We start from the raw sequence: 16,909 nt of genomic DNA on the forward strand, positions 1-16,909 counted from the left end.
CACAATGAAGGTTGCTTTGTCAAGTTCTAATGGAGTTTTTAAAAGGTAAAAACTGATCGATCTAGAAACTAATCTTAAAAGTTAACGTTGTGAATACAAACATGAATGGAACAAAGGAAAGTTTACTCAACACAAGAAAATGAAGTAACGCATATGTCCTGGACCCTCTGTTAGAGATTACATACATCTCATTTACCCTCCAAACAATCTTCTGGATAAATGGGTGTTACTGTTAAGAAGCTTGTACAAGGTCACACAGCTGGTAGTGGTACAGACCAAATTTTAATTTAAACTAATGTAATTCCCACAGTATCCTTACCAATTGTATAGCATAGAGCTACACCTGTTCTGCATTATACAAGAAAAGCAGGAAGCTATCGAAGCCATTTTCTTTTCATCTTAGAACACAAATTCAAGGGGCTCATCAAGGCCAACTCACACAGGCACAGCAACATCAAACACAGTGCTCATGCATCTAATACAGTCGTCACAATCACAGAAACATGATGCTAAGAGGGTAGGAGACAGGAGGAGACAGCTGAGAGGATATGTCATAAAGGGATAGAAAATATAAATTATTACTACATGGAAATTATCCAACAACTTCCTGTATAGAGCAATACTAATTTGGTACTGTATTTTAATTTAAAAACACATGTAATCCCCAAACCAAACAAAAATTCTACAGATATAGCACTTCAAGCCATTATAATTGAGAAAATAATATCAAAACAGAGAAAACAAAGTCCTAGCAGTGGAATAGTTCTGGATGATGGTAAGAGATCACCTTGACTATGGCCATATGAAACAGTGGAAGTAGAGAGAAAGTACAGGTTAGTAAAATGGAGAGGGTCAAGGAACACTAAAACAGGATGTGCATAATGACTTCAAGTGATGGTGGAACCTAGTGGGAAAATGTGTGACACTGGAACCTAAATTCTGAATGAAAACTAGAGCATCCAGAAAGACGTTAGATGATAACAATGAGAATAAATAAAGAGAAGTACAGCCCCAATCAGTGTGGCTCAGTTGGTTGGGCATCATCCCACAAAACAAAAGATCAAAGGTTTGATTCCGGGTCAGTGCACATGCTTAATTAGGCTGTGGATTCTGTTCCCAGGTGGGGTGTGTAAGAAAGGCAATGGATCAATGTTTTCCTCTCACATAGATGTTTCTCCCTCTCTAAAAGTAAATAAACAAAACCTTTAAAAGGAAGGGAGGGAGGGACAGTCAGATACAAGAAAATGACTGTAGGAGACTAAATAAGTAATAATCTGTTGTGGGGGGGGGTGGTCAGCAAACTATAGCCCCAGGCCAAATCAGACCTACTATCTCTTGGGTTTTATTTTAGTGGTATCTTTTTTTTAACTGAGATATAACTGACATTTTATATTAGTTTCAGGTGTACAGCATGATTTAGTATTTATGTATATTGCAAAATGATCACATTACAGTTAACGTGTTACCACAAATTTTTTCTTGTGATGAAAACTTAAGACCTATTCTCTTAACAACTTTCAAATATGCAATATGATGTTCTTAACTATAGTCACCATGCTGTGTGTTACATCCCCAAAGGTTGTACAGCCATTACCACAATCAAATTTAGACTATCTTCATCACCCCAAAAAGAAAGCCCCATCCACGGGCAGTCATTCCCTATCTCTCTGCCTTGCGCCTGAATCCTAGACAACCAGTAATCTGTCTCTGTATATTTGCTTATTCTGGACATTATATATCAAGTGTGTGTTCCTCTGTAACTGGCTTCTTTCACTTAGCACAATACCTTCAAAGTTCATCTACGTAGTAGCAACAGTCAATACTTTTACTGCCAAATATTTCCTTGTATGCATGGAGCACATGTTATTTATCCATTCATCAGCTGATGGACATTTGGACCATTTTCTTTTTTTGGTTTTTAATGGCTATTAAGAGTAATACCAGCCCTGACCATGTCACCTAGTTGGTTGGGCATTTTCCCACGAAGAGAAAGGTCGCCAGTTTGTTTCCCAGTCAGGGCACATGCCTGGGTTGCAGGCCAGTCCCTGGTTGGGGTGTGTGAGAGAGGCAATTGATCAATGTGTATCTCTGGCACATTAATGTTTGTTGCCCTCCCCTTCTTCCTTCCCCTCTAACAAAAAATAAAATCTCTAAAAAAAAAAAGAAGAAGAATGCTATTATGAGCATTCGCATACAAACTTTCATTTCATTTCTTGTGGGTATATACTGCTTAGGAATGGAATTACCAGGTAACTATGTTTAACACCTCAAGAACTGTTTTCTCAAGCAACTACAACATTTACATTCTCCCCAGCAATGTTAGGAGGGTTTCAATTTCTACACACTCTCACCAACACTTATCTGGTCTTTGTATGCTGGCAGGTGTGAAGTGGTATCTCATGTGGCTTTGATTTGCATTTCCTTAATAACTAATGATGTTGAGCATCTTTTGATGTGCTTATTGAATGTGAGATTATCTTCCCTGGAGAAATGTCTACTCAGATTCTCTACCTGTTTTTTACTTGGGTGTGTCTTTGTTACTGAGTCTTAAGAATTCTTTACATATTCTGGATAGGAGTCTTTTATCAGATCTATGATTTGCCAAAATTCTCTCCCATTCTATGGATTGTCTTTTCATTTTCTTGGTGTCCTTTGAAGCACTTAAGATGTTAATTTTGGTGATGTTCAATTTATCTTTTTTCTTTTATTGTTTATCTTTTATTGTTCAATTTATCTTTTTTCTTTTCTTTTTTTGTTGCTTTTACTTATTTATATTTGAAACAACAATTTGTCAACTGTGTTTGTAAGTTAAGTTTTATCGAAACACAGCCATGCTTGCTTGTTTGTATGTTGTCTATAGCTGCTTCAAGCTGCAATGCTAGAGGTTAGAATTTGCAAAAGATTGTACAGCACACAAAGCTTAAAATATTTTTTATCTGGCCCTTTACAGAAAACGCTTTCCAACATCTGATTTAACACAATGGCCAACTCCCATCCACCTCTAACTTAAAAGGAGCAGAGTTCCTTCAACAGAAGGGGCTGCAAGGCAAATGATATCCTTTGAAAGGAAACGGAATTTTGGTTAAGGTAAACTAGGTACAGAAAATACTTTCGTGAATAGGCTAACAATACAGAATAATTGCCATGTACCGGTGAGGGAAGCAGTACAGTATAATATCAGAAGCCGAATATACTTTTCATTGCCTACAATCCCATCAGAGTACCAAGTAAGAGATTGCTCAGTGTACAAAATAAAAGTATATTTTGTACTTTAAAATAAAAGAGGTTGTTTTTTCTGCTCTAAGACCTAATCAGTGGTAAGTGGTAAGCTACAGCCAGTTTTTAAGAATTTAAGTGCCTTGGAGGAAGGCGGTCAAGAGGTATGAAACTCTAGTTGTAAGATAAAAAAAAGTGCTGGGGATGTAATGTACAACATGATGACTATAGTTAACACTGCTGTATCATGCATAAGAAAGTTAAGACAGTAAATCCTAATAGTTCTCATCACAAGGAAAAAATTTTCTTCTCTTTCACTGTATCTGTATCAGATGTTGAATTTTAACCAAACCTATTGTGGTAATCAAACCATCATGCAGTATGCCTTAAACTTATACTGATGTATGCCAATTATTTCTCAATAAAACTGGAAGAAAAAAAAACCCTGCCAGAGTAGCGAATTTGATCTTTTTCTGGTATGCAAAGAAACATTAAGAATAAAATGGGACCTAAGGAAAAAACCTGCTATGAGACTTGCAAGAAAATTCTTCCTCTCCTTCTTCCTCACAAATAAAAAGAAAAACCTGAGGAAGTACTACTCCCCCGCCCTCACCTTCAGACACATGCTGGCACACGAAACTGCGGCAACTCTCTCCCGACATGCCGAGCTCTACAGTAAACTAAGACCTGTGTCCATGACGGAATTTGATGAGTGACTCTGGCTCTGGGCTTCTCATTTTGGCAAATAATATATTCCTTATTGTTGGACCATTTTTTAGTTAGGTAGGTATTCTATTACTTGTAGCCCAAAACACTCTGGTATTTTTTCTACTTTGTTAGCTGCACACAAACTAAAATGAAGTATATGAAATCCAGATCTGCCAAGACTACTACTCACACATGCAAGTTTTTAGTAGTTTGATTTTCAAAAATTTAAACAGCGTTTTGCACTTTACAGGCACCTTGGGTAATTACCTTGCCCAACACCCACGAGAACTCTAAATCAGGCAGTCTTGTGGCCATTTTGTAGATTCAGGTTACTCTATTATAATCCATCCAATTCTATATTCCATACTTGTCCCATCACATATTATGTCTCATAGTATCAAACAAAATTCATTGAAAGTGACACAATCAAAAATTACAGTATTCTTTCAGCACCTAAATAACTGATTGACACTATACAACTCTCTTTGATGAGTCAAGTGACTAGACTGAATGATAAAATGCCCAAATAGCTGCTACATACATGTTAAGTTCAAACTGGACAAGCAGAGTGACCAGAAGAAACCTAGCACCTTGTTACAGCTCTACTATAGACTTATGCCTATGGCTGCTTTGATGGAATAAATCCATCTCATATTTGGCCCACCTCTCTTCCTGCTGCTTTCTATTTTTGCCAACATTATTATCTTTTCCAAAGAATTCTACATTCTCACCATGTGCCTCAAGTGGGGCAGCTTCAGTTTTGTCATTTTTGCCTCTAGCAATGACTATAAATAAAATTTAACTCAACTGCACCGCTGTTGGCTTCCCAAGCCAGCAGGACAAAAGCCTACTCACCCATCATCATTTACATTTAAGTCCCACAAAAGAACCTATAATGGGAACTGGCTTTACAAAGATGAATTAAAATGCATTCCCTGCTCTAGAGTAGCCCACAGTTTAGGAGGAAAGACAATTAAACACAATGAAATATAGGATGCATTAGAAGTTATTTACAAATGGCCATTAATTGCCTGTGGAAGGTGGGAAAGTTTTCATAGAATGCCACTGGAATGGGATCTTGATGTCTGCCAGACAGAAAAAGGGAAAGAACATTGCTGATGGAAGAAAGAGTATATACAAATGCACCAATAAATAAAAAAGGATGAAACATCTGAGAATCAAGTGACTTGATGTGGATAAAGCATAAGAATGGCCAGAATTAAGGATCAGAACATGAGTGTTAATGAAAGGAGTTTAAATTTTCAATCCTAAAAGATGTAGCACTGACATTCAAATAAGGCGATGACACTAGAGTTTCCCTTCACATGAAAAACTCTAGTGGCAATACAGAGGACAGAATGGAGGAGGAAGAAATTGGAGGCAGAAAGAGCAAAGCATTAAGTAGGTTATAGAAATAGTCCTCCGGAGAAATACATGGGACTGCAACAATGTCAGTGGCAATGGGGATGAAGAAGCTGATACAAGTCACATTTGGGGCACCTAAATGAGGGCATGTTTGCTATAACTTAATACTTACATTTCTGAAAATACTTCATATGTTCCTAACACTATGCATTAAAAAGAACATGGCTTAAGGGAGAGCTGGAAGCAGTCACTCAAAACCCATGCCACTTTGTAACCAGAGTATAACAAAAATACTAATAAGCATAAGATGTACTAATTAAGTATAGGGCTTGTTAAAGGTACAGATGAAAGTAACAGGAAAAAAGTACAAGGTCTGTTTCCAGCTAAATTATAAAAACAAAGGGAAAATGCACAAACATCTGGAAAAATTGTGAAATAAATTCTTCCAACACTGATCCATGGCCAAACTGAGTCAAGAGAAAGAATGTGGACTATATGGAGAGCACACAGTACTGCATTCTTCAGTTCACTGCTTTCAACTGTGTTAGTGTATTTTGGACTTAGCTGCCACTGCTTCATGGCATGAAGTACTAATATGCTGGGAACATTATATATCTACCCGTTTTCCTCTTTATCAATAGTATGGGAGCCAGACTGAAATGGCTCAGAAGTCCCTCTTTGTACAGACTGCAACTGGTGACTGCTTAAGACATGGGTAGTAGTAAAGGGGAGAGAAAGGAATACCAGGTTTCCAGACAGCAGTGAATGGACAGATAGGGTTTCCATTAAGAAAAATTAGGAAGAAAAGAAGAAATAGGGAATAATGAAGCATAAGTAAGATGATAATAATGTAGTTTTTGTTATGTTGAAGTGTTTGGTGTCTTACAGATATTCTTATTTAAATAAATATCCACCCAGTAAGCAATCTGATTCATGGACTGGCGAGTGATGTAGACTTAAATACAAACCATTATGTAAAATATTACGAAACTTTGAAAATAAACAAAGAATTCACTTAACAAATATTTATTGAATTTCTACAGGATGTAGGAAGGGGCCTATTATGGCATCAGGGATATATAAGAGTGAAGAACAATACAGCCACAATGCCCACTCTTGAGGGAGCTCACACTGAATCATGGGAAGACAGAAAGCTAGCCATCACCTACAGCACCAATTAATCATGTGCTACCAAGACGACATAAAAAATGCACACAGGAATACAGCCTAACATGGTGTAGGGGGACAAGGCTCCCCTTGCGGGCGCCTTTCCTTGAGGAAACTGAGGCATTCCAACACAGCCCATGCAAAAGGCTCTGATGATAGAATAAACAGAAAAACATAGTGGCTACAGTATAGAGAGAAAGCAGGAACATGTGGAAGAAGCTGAAGCAAATAACAGGTAGAACCTATGGAGTCTATAGGCTATGTCAAATATTTTAGTTTTATAATATACGAAATTTTAAATGGGAAGTGATACAATCATATTTAAAAGTCTCAGAAGCCAAAAGAGGAGAGAATTAAGAATTTCCAACAACATCCAATATTACAAAGAAGTCATGGAAGAAGAATGAAACCAAGTAAATTTAACGAGTACCTACTGGATTTCCAGACACTACTGTCACAATTTGAGATACTGTTATTCCGATTTACAATGTACTAAATAATGCCTAGAGAGTTTATGGTACTTATTCAGTCACACAGCTAATAAATGGCAGAATCAGAATCTAAAACTTCAAATCATTCCAACTCCAAAACTCATGCTGGTTTATAAGATTACTGCCAACCACTAAGTTTCAGCGAAATGCTGATACATCTACAATAATGGAAGTAAATGGTCTTTACCTACCTGAAGGGAATAACCATTAGCAACAAGTTGCTACTGAGCCTTGTAATACAGCTGTTGTGACTGAAGAACTGAACTTATAATCTTATTTCATTTTAATTCATGTAATTAAATTGTAATTTTATTTGAATTCCACTTCATTTATTTTAACTAAAAACAGCCACAGGTAGCTAGTATCTACTTAACTGGACATCAGAGGATCTAGACTGTTGCAGACTGAGAAACAAAAAGAGCAAAAGGAGACGAAAAGTCAAGAAATATGATGGTAAAGGTAGAGAGAGACAGTGACGACCAGACAGAAAAGCAGAGATGAAGTTTACCTGTACATAAATTCACTATTTACTTGATAAATATTGTGAGTTAGTTTACAAGTCACAGAATTCTATTTGTTAGGAAACTGTTGCAACATAAGCACATACAAAAATCACAGATTTCACTTATCTATTAGTACCTATTTTTCCTAACATTCTAGTTTTTATTAAAAATTACCTTACAAGTAAATATGACAGGATGCCACTTTATTGCATGCCTCTAATAGGACACTGCTTGTGGCATCACACTCAGGAAAATATGAAAGAAAATCATCCTGAAACTAGGCAGATTAAGAATAAAAATGGGCCCTCACTGGCATGGCTCAGTGGACTGAGCGCCGGCCTGTGAACCAGAGGGTCACCTGTTCGATTCCCAGTCAGGGCACATGCTTGGGTTGCAGGCTGGGTCCCCAAGTAGGGGTACTAGAGGCAACCACAATTGATGTTTCTCCCCCTCTCTTTCTTGTTCCCTTCCCCTCTCTCTAAAAATAAAGAAATAAAATCTTTTTTAAGAAAAGAATACAAATAGAGTATTATATTAAGTGAAATAAACCAGAGAAAGGCAAATACCTATGATTTCACAAACATGTGGAATATAATCAAGAAAATAAACTAACAAAATAGAAACAGAGTCATGGATACAGAGAACAGACTGACAGCTGTCAGAAGGGAGAAGAGTTGGGGGGTGCTGGATGGAAAAGGGAAGGGATTAAGCAAAAAAAAATCCTCATAGAAAAAATTTTAAGAATAAATAAAAATGCTAATAGCTCTAATAAGGCTAATGATAAAGATTTGATCCTTTTTGTAGGCTGCTATGCTTCGTTCTCTTGTGGCCAAGTGTTAAAATGCATGCCTAATTCTAACACATGAATAAAAATAAATACTCTGTATTACTTATGAAAGACAAGAAAGACCTGGCTAGAGGATATATGAATTTAATGATGTTTCCAGAGAAACAAATCAAACTGCTATTTCATTTACAAATATGTTTTACAGGTAACAAGAGTGGTATTAACATGACCCTCCTTATGATGCTCGTAAGGAAGGTCTGTAACTAACAAAACTCTGAGGAGGGAACCTAGAAGAACTTGTCCTGATTATCAGTGCTAAATTTCAAAGGATTTCCTACAGAAATCTTCAAGTGTTTTAAATATTTTATAGTACAAGACTATAAAAAACAAAGACAAACCCAGAAACATATATTAGTCACATTCCACTTCAAAATTTTACTCCTGTGCTACATCTATACATTGGCTTTAACTACACTGTCAAACTCATGACCACAAAGAGGAAGTCCAAGGAAACAATTCAGAACGGGACAGAGTAGCTGTAGGCCGTTGAAGAAAAGGCTCATTTGGAAGGTTAAAAGTGAGGAATAGTTTTAATCTGGTAAGCCTGAAATAAAATAGATGCTTTATCCACTACACTTCCAAGGTCATTTTCTTTTTAATTTAAGTAGTGACTGTTATCCACGTAGTTAATGTTTAATAAGGTGGTAAGTGGGAAAAGTACAATATATCAGTAATATATTATCGTCACTATGAGTAATTTCATAACAATACTATCATAGTTCAGACTCTTTTAAAGTACCAACTTCGACCATTATGAAATCGCTACCTCATTAGAAAAATTATGCTCAACTGTTATTGACTCAATGTTTACATTTGAAATACAATTTAAAATCTTGAAATAAACTGATTGCAAAGAGTAAACTACAGCATGGCATCATTAAAATCTCCAAGTTTGACCTTCGTAATCTTTTTAATAAAAACTAAATTATAATCAATACAAGGGGAAGGGCTGACCAGCAAAGATTTTTCTCTCCATTTTATACCTTTTGGTGTGTTTTAATTTTTAATCAACTGTATTAATAATGTCTTTAGAACTTTAAAAAAACTAACAATATCAATCTACAACTGTTTCCCTTACAATAAAAACCAAACTCAGAAAACAATCCATTCCTTTTAGTGCCATGAAATTTGATCAGAAGTTAGTAAAGCAAAGACTGACAAAGCAGTAAACTCTTTTCTCGTTAAAATTCTTGTTTTCCAGATTCATTTCCTAGGTCACTGGCCCACTGTTGTCTTCTCCTGGGTCCACCTACTATTTAATAATATTTACTTAATGCCCTGTTAACTGTCTATCGAATCCCCCAGAATTGATATTATAATCCTTCTCTATACTCTTCACCCTCTAATTTACCTCATTTGCCTCAACCTCAATCTCAACTTCAGCAGGTTATCTTGCCTCAAACTATTCTCAAGACACTGAGATGATTTTTAAGCCGTATGGTATGAACGTCTCATGAAAACATATCTGTTGCATCGAACAAAAAGGAAAAAGAACAAAAGGAAAAAGGGGAGTAAATGGTAATAATAAAATACAGTTAAAACTTTTAAAACAACCACTTATCTGTTGCTCTGGCCTACTCTCCTCACCCTGATTTTGTCTCTCTTTTGATGTCCCTCCTGCTGTTTAATCCCTCTCTTTCCATCTCTTCCAGGGCTCATTCTATTAATCGTCCTCTTTCTTACAGGTCCCTCTCCTGGCTTTTCTCCTTTTTCTAAAGAATACCTTCATCTCTGTATGCTAAAAAGAATTTACCCTAACTGTAAACTATTAAACTTTTCTTTATCCTTTTCTTCATAAATGTCTTAAAAAAGGAACTCACACTCACTGCCTCCACCATCTCATCAACACTTAGTCCTGTTGTCCACTTACTCATTTACATATTCCTTCTTCAAACACTACTTGGTACCTATTATATACCAAATATTTGGAATATAACAATGAAAAAACAAAAGATAAGCCTCTGCATTCTCAGTTTACATTCCCTTGAAATCTTATTTTCATTACCCAGAACTTAACTGAGTTCCTCTCTTAAAAATTAAGGCCTCTACATTAGCCTTCATTTTCATCCTGTTACCTCTCATGTTGACAGACAAGAAAAATTTCTTCTCTTGTCTAAGGAGAGTCATATGCCTTCCTACCTCCTTGCTCAAACTACCAATAATTCCATCTTAATCCCTCTGAATCTTCAACTGCACCTTATTTCCCGGCATGTTCCCTTAGCCTCAAAATAAATTCCTATCAAACCTATACTCTCTAGCTTTGATTTTCTCTCCCAGTAGTCAAAAGCTCCAAACAACTATCTACACTCAATGTCTAGCCACCATCTATTTATTCCTCAGCTCACTGCATCCTGGCTTTCCTTGCTACCAGTATAAACCAGTATGTAGTTTTTTTTGTACTGTTCCCAAGTCACCTGATCCCTCCTGAAGACACTTTAAGTTCTCCTCTTTCCTGATCTCTGCAATATCTGGACATTGCAGACTCCTTCAGATACGACATCATTCTAATATCCCAACTACTCCTATAGCTATTTATTCTGAGCTTTCACACACTCCTCATCCTCTACCTGCCTCTAATGCAATGTTCTTTAAGGTTTGCACTCTGTTCATTTTATATTCTTTCGCTACAGGGTATCAGCAAGTTTCATGGCTTCAAGTAACACCTAATAGAAATACAAAGACAATGCTTAAATCCTTAACCCAACCCCAATTTCTCTTCTGAGCTCCAGATACAGATTAGATATAGAGCCAATTACCTGTTGGCTTTATCTACCCAGATGACCCATGACTACTTTGAATTCAACATGTCCACTATATAAATCATCATCACTCCTCCAAATCTCACTGTCCCGTATCTTCTATGCAGACAACGTGTATTTCTAACAAGTCCCAGGTGATGGCTATACTACTAGAATCCAGGATCAACACTTTGAGAATCAATGCTCAAACATGTTGCCTCTTCCTATATCCAAACTAACAAATTCTTTTCCTTTTAAACTTAACCTTTACTGTATTTTTTCCATTACCATTTAGTCCCCTTATATCCCCCTCCCCCCAGCAATCATCACACTGTTGTCCATGCCCATGAGTCCTTTTTTCCTTTTCGAAGAATCCCTCCACCCCTTCACCCACTCCCCTACTAGCTGTCATCCTGCTCTCCATCTATGAGTCTGTCCCCATTTTCCCTGTTAGTTCAGTTTGTTCATTAGATTCCATATGTGAGTGAAATCATGTATTTGTCTTTCTCTGATTTATTTCACTCAGAGTAATGTTCTCCAGGTCCATCCATCCTGTGGCAAAGGGGAAATTTTTCTTTTCATGGCCAAGTAGTATTCCATTGTACAAATGTCCCATAGTTGTTGTATTGAAGTTCTTCCTGCTATTTCCTTGGCCATTATTGTATCTATGCAACAGGGACTGTTAATATTTCAGAGCACCCTGTCGTACTGAATTCAGAATCCTGCAACACAGCATTCTGAACATTAACTACCAAAAGACAATAGAAGCCTAGAGATGAAACCAGCAAACTATAAGTTTCTTGAGGGTGGCTAACATTTTCCATGTATCCCTAAACCGGATTCTATCCAAGGAGGTGCTCAATGAATATATGCTGAATGGATGGCACTATCACCTTTAGAGTCACCCAAGCCAGAAGCCCCACAGGATTCTCCCCATAATCCAACAGTCACCAAGTCCTACCTTCTATCTCTTAAATGTGTGTCTCATGTCTCATACCTTCACACCATATGCACTGTCACTACATTCTTTCAAGTCCTTATTTCTCACATGAATTACCGTAATTCCTTAACTGGTCCCCATGTCTAGATTCATCTATCCTATTTTATTATTCAACATGGCCATCAATTTGATCTCTAAAAAAGCAGTCTCCCCTCAGCCACATTTCACTTTCCACTGTTTCAGTTATCTGTAGTGAAACAAAGTCCAAAAGTATTAAATGTAAAATTTCAGAAATAAAATAAGTTATAAACTGTGTGCCATGCTAAGGGGCATGATGAAATCTCACACCACCCTGCTCAGTTCCACCCCATCCCGCCCATCTGAATCATCCCTTTGTCCAGAGGATCCACTCTGTGTACGCTACCTGCCCGTTAGTCACTCAGTAGCTGCCTGGCTTGTGTGTGAGAGGGACTACATCACATAACTTATATTGCAGTATACTGTTACACTTGTCCTGCTTTGTTATTTGTTATTGTTGTTGATCTCTTACTGTGCCTAATTTATAAGTTAAATTTTATGGTATGTACGTATAGGAAAAAACACTCTATAGTACATGGGGTTCAGTACTATCCCTGGTTTCAAGCATCTACCAGGAGTCTTAGAAAGTAGACCCCTCAGAAAAGCAGAGAAACTATTGTAAATGTGATAACGTCACTTTCCTGCTTAAAAATAACAACTTCCCACTGGCTTTAGGGGGAAAAATATAAACTCCTTTGGAGGACATGCAAACCCCACTATGATCTTAACTCAGTCTACCTGAACACCGTCTCTCCCTTCTACCCTAACCCCTTAACATGAATATCTCATGCCTCTGCGGCTTTAAACACAAAGCTTTCATCTAGAGCAACTTCTCCATTGGCTATATACTCATCCTTTTAAGACTCAGCTCAGACACCATCTCTTCAGAGCTTTCTTTGAGTGACACTGATCTCCCTGCCCCACCCCACTCCAGTTTAGATTAAGTCTCTCCCCTGACACGTGCTCTTACAGCACCCATATTTAGTTATCTATCCTACTTAAGTTCCTTGGAAATTACTATTATGTCTTATGTTTGTATAGTCAGTGCTAAGTATATCAAGAGATACTCAACTAAAATTTAAACAAATACATTTCTTGCTCTTCTCCAAACAGTGACTCTCAAAATTTACCAGATCTGTATTTTTTCAGGCCATAAGATGCACCTAGGTTTTAGAGGAAAATAGGAAAAAAAATTTGAAGCAGAAAATATGGTAAAATATTTAGTAACACAAATAACACAGTATTTCACCAGTGTAAATGCAAACAAAACTCAACAGCAGCATTAACAACCATTATTCCTACCAAATTGGGGGTGGGATGCATCCTATAGACCAAAAGTATGATACATTAGAATTGCCTGGAAAATCTATACTGCTAGACACCATTCCAAGCTGGTTGGTTCAGCTGGCCTAGTGCAGAGCCTAACAAATTCCCAGATAATGCTGATGCTGTTTATCTAGGAACCACATTTTACGTTATCAGTGCTTCATATATGTTCCCTCTCCCTATCTCACGGATTTTAAAGAGTCTTTTCCTAGCTGCCCCCACCTCTGCCTACTACAATCTAATCATCCTTTTAGCCTCAGCTCAATGGTCACCTCCTTCACAAACCTTTCCCTAACCCCAGATGAAACTGATCTTGCTCTCTCAATTTTTATTTGGCTTTGTGCATATTATATTTACAGGGTAACTCATGCTACCCTTCTTCACACCTACTGCCATTTTATGATCTTCCACAACCAAGCACAATAATCAGTGAACAACAGACAAAATCTTATTTAAGTATTTGTTAACATAAATGAATCCCTGCTGCTTGCCCAGACTCTGGGCCCTGTCTAACTCTTAAATCCTTCTGGCCCAAGCTGACTTCCTTATACTGCTTTGTACTTCTGCTTGCCTTGCTATGTATGACAGATGCTTAATCCTCCCACAGTGGTCTGTGTCCCTCTCTCCTGACCTACCCTTAGTCAGCTTCTTTACCTTGTACTCTGAGCCCTTTTAATTTTCTCACACACCACAGGACACAATGAGTAAAGAAATGTTCTCCTGACTGATGTGATTTTTAATTCTGCTGGCCATAGGACACGTTGCTGGGTTTTGTTCTGGAAGTAGCCTTTCTTTGTCAAAGAATCTGAACTAATAAAAAGTTTAAAAACACAAAATCATAAAGTTATAAAATTTAAGGTTGCCCTAAGTAACAAAATTTAAAGTAGCTACCTACGCAGTAATGACTTATGAACTATACTCATATATGCACTCAAATTAAACCCATATACCTGTCCCAATAACAGATACAAAACCAGCATCACCTTTCTAAACTACACTGAGCACATAGTAAGAACTATTTTTGTTTAAAGTTAACTTGGTTTCTGAAAATGCCCCTCCAAAATTTACTCCTTCAAAAATTACTCAGAAAAATGTTTTCAATCACAGCAACCTAAACATTCTTTTTAATTTTTTCCATTCCTTTACATGTGACAGTTTAAAACTGTAAATGTCTACCTAGAGAAGAAATTTTGAAAATATGTTTATTTATTCAGCAACATCTATTTATTTACTTTACCAAAGACAACCGACCATTAGTAAGATTTGGGGAAATTCCTAGGAGACTTGCACTCAGGTATATTTTTTAAATATAACTGAAAGATAAATTTAAGAGTCAAAGGAGAATTTCCCAAATCCAGTCTGTTGTTAAAAAAAAAACACTACAAGAAAGCAAAACTATTTGCAAACTAGATCATTTTTCTATACAATATACAAACAACAAAACAATGAATCATTGTTCCTCAAAATTTACTGTTTATAAATACAGGTGAAAACACCCGCTGCAATACAGGAAGATCTTCAAGATCCTGACCTTCAAGTAAAATACAGGTATAATGAAGTTGTGTATGAACGCCGCTGATCTAAGTTGTTTTTAAAGCCTGAAAAAGCCTAAATTTTCTGACTGTGAGCCAAAGTTGTTTCTGAGATGCCTCCCAAACTGTCAGTGAAAAACTTATACATACCAAAATCACTAGTCATTTATTAAGTCTATTCTAGTTTGGATTCTAAGTATATTCATAAGTGCACTTAAAATAATTTTAACTGTATTTTAAATAAAAGCAGACTTAAACATCCTAATTTCACGTTCTTCCCGCACATTCACGCCAAATTGACTTTAAGTTGCAATCAATAGGATTTCTTCACTAATCCATCACTCTATTTTGAAATACCCAAATTCTACATACAGGATGCAATGCAATTTAAAAAATTACCTAAGGTCAATCTAAATATCTCCTGAAAATGTTTAAAGACTTTCAGAAAAAGCATTAAGCAACCAAATCACGTATTCGAATCCCTGATACAGATGGAAAAGCACTGCGAACCTTTGCTACCTTGTACACAATTCTTGATTACAAAAGGAAACTACACCGGCCACCCGGGAGAGAGAGAACCGGTAACTGGCTAAAAGGGCGTCGTTGATTTCTTGGCTACAGTGACAGAGGCGGGAGACACACCCCTAGCGTCGGTTTGAAACACTACAGCAGTGAATTCTACCTAGGGATTACTGTGGGTAAGGAAAGACAAATTTAAATCGCCATGATTCAGAAACAGCCACAAGAAAGAGACTTACGAAGGTAACAAAGAAAACCCTAGGTAGTAAGAAAGCATTTTTAAAAAGGCATCCCCATTTATCAAAGACCGAGTTATGCTATGTTTTCATGAATATACACCATGGCCCTTTCCGGTTCGCCAGTGCAGAAAAAAGCAGCAGCGAGAGAACCCCCGAAAGATTGCACACAGAAGCGAAATAAACATCAACCGGAGAGGGGGAACTAAGTGGCAGGATTCCTGCCAAGACGCACTGTTTGAAAATGGAGTGTGAGTGGGAGAAAAGAGCAGCCCTGGAGAGAAACTGGGTCTTATATAAACAGCCATTTGTCACACATTATTTCCATAGGATTTTGGAATGTCCCCGAACTTTACAGAGTCTGGGAGGTGAAAGGGAGCTTCACACTGGAGAGGGTCCGAAAGAAGTAATGCGGGGCGGCGAGGGGACCGCACCGAGCCGATGGCCTCGGCGGGGGAGGGGGGGAGGTGTCGAGGCAGAGGCGGAATCCCAGAGGCCGGAAGGGAGGGGGTGCCGCAAAGGCCCGGAGGCGGGCGCGGGGGCCCCACTGTCCTGTCAGGCAACCGCGCGACGCCCCCGCGGCCATCAAGATACCCAGGCCGCTGAGAGCTTTCGGATGCGCCGCGGCACCAGCCTGGGCCGGGTCTCTCGAATTTTCCACCGAGGGCAGTCGACCCGGGGCATCGGGGCTCGCCTCCGCCTCCGCCCCCGCCCCTGGAAGCAGCGGGTGGGGAAGGGCTGGTGCATTAGGGAAGAGGTCTCACCATTTTGCTCAGCGGTCGGCGGCTCGCTCGGACGGAGAAGAGGGTCGGCGCTCAACGGGCTCCTGCGGGAAGCGGCAACAGCAGCGGCTGCGGCCCAGCTGCGCTCGGCTGGGGCGGCTGCGGCCCTCGGGACGCCCGCAAGGGAGGGGGTGCGGGCTGGTAGGAGAGGCGGCGCCGCGGGGCCCCGCGCCGTCCGGGTGACTGGGCACGCGGGAGCGGGCGGAGTAGAAGGAAAATTAAAGTCAAGATTCAGAGACTGAGGGAGCAAGAGGAGAGACGGTGAGAAGCGGGAGAGGCAAAGAGGAATGGAGAGAGAAGAGAGGGGGGCAGGAGGCTTGGGGGCTTGCAGCTTCGCGCTCAAGCTCCTGCCGGAGCCGTGACGGACTCACTGCAGAGGTTCGCGCTGACCCGCAACCTCCAGGCACGAAAAAAAACGGAGGGCGGGAGAGGGAGGGGAAAGCAGAGCGCAGCGGGGCAGA

General features: G+C 38.8%; 1 protein-coding gene across 2 annotated transcripts in view; it reads right to left on the bottom strand.

Moving 5' to 3' along the window:
• Positions 1 to 16,511, bottom strand: part of PPP3R1 (protein phosphatase 3 regulatory subunit B, alpha) — a 61,128-nt gene extending 44,617 nt beyond the window's left edge. For both annotated transcript variants that reach the window (XM_037048075.1, XM_037048073.1), the window contains exon 1: positions 16,431 to 16,511. In XM_037048075.1, the coding sequence (XP_036903970.1) occupies positions 16,431 to 16,433 (3 nt within the window). In that variant the 5' untranslated portion in view covers positions 16,434 to 16,511. The remainder of the gene's footprint in view (positions 1 to 16,430) is intronic.
• Between the last annotated feature and the right edge of the window lie 398 nt (positions 16,512 to 16,909).

The sequence above is a fragment of the Sturnira hondurensis genome, unplaced genomic scaffold, assembly GCF_014824575.4.
Source record: "Sturnira hondurensis isolate 20B ecotype Veracruz unplaced genomic scaffold, ASM1482457v3 Scaffold0006413, whole genome shotgun sequence".
Lineage (NCBI taxonomy): Eukaryota > Metazoa > Chordata > Mammalia > Chiroptera > Phyllostomidae > Sturnira > Sturnira hondurensis.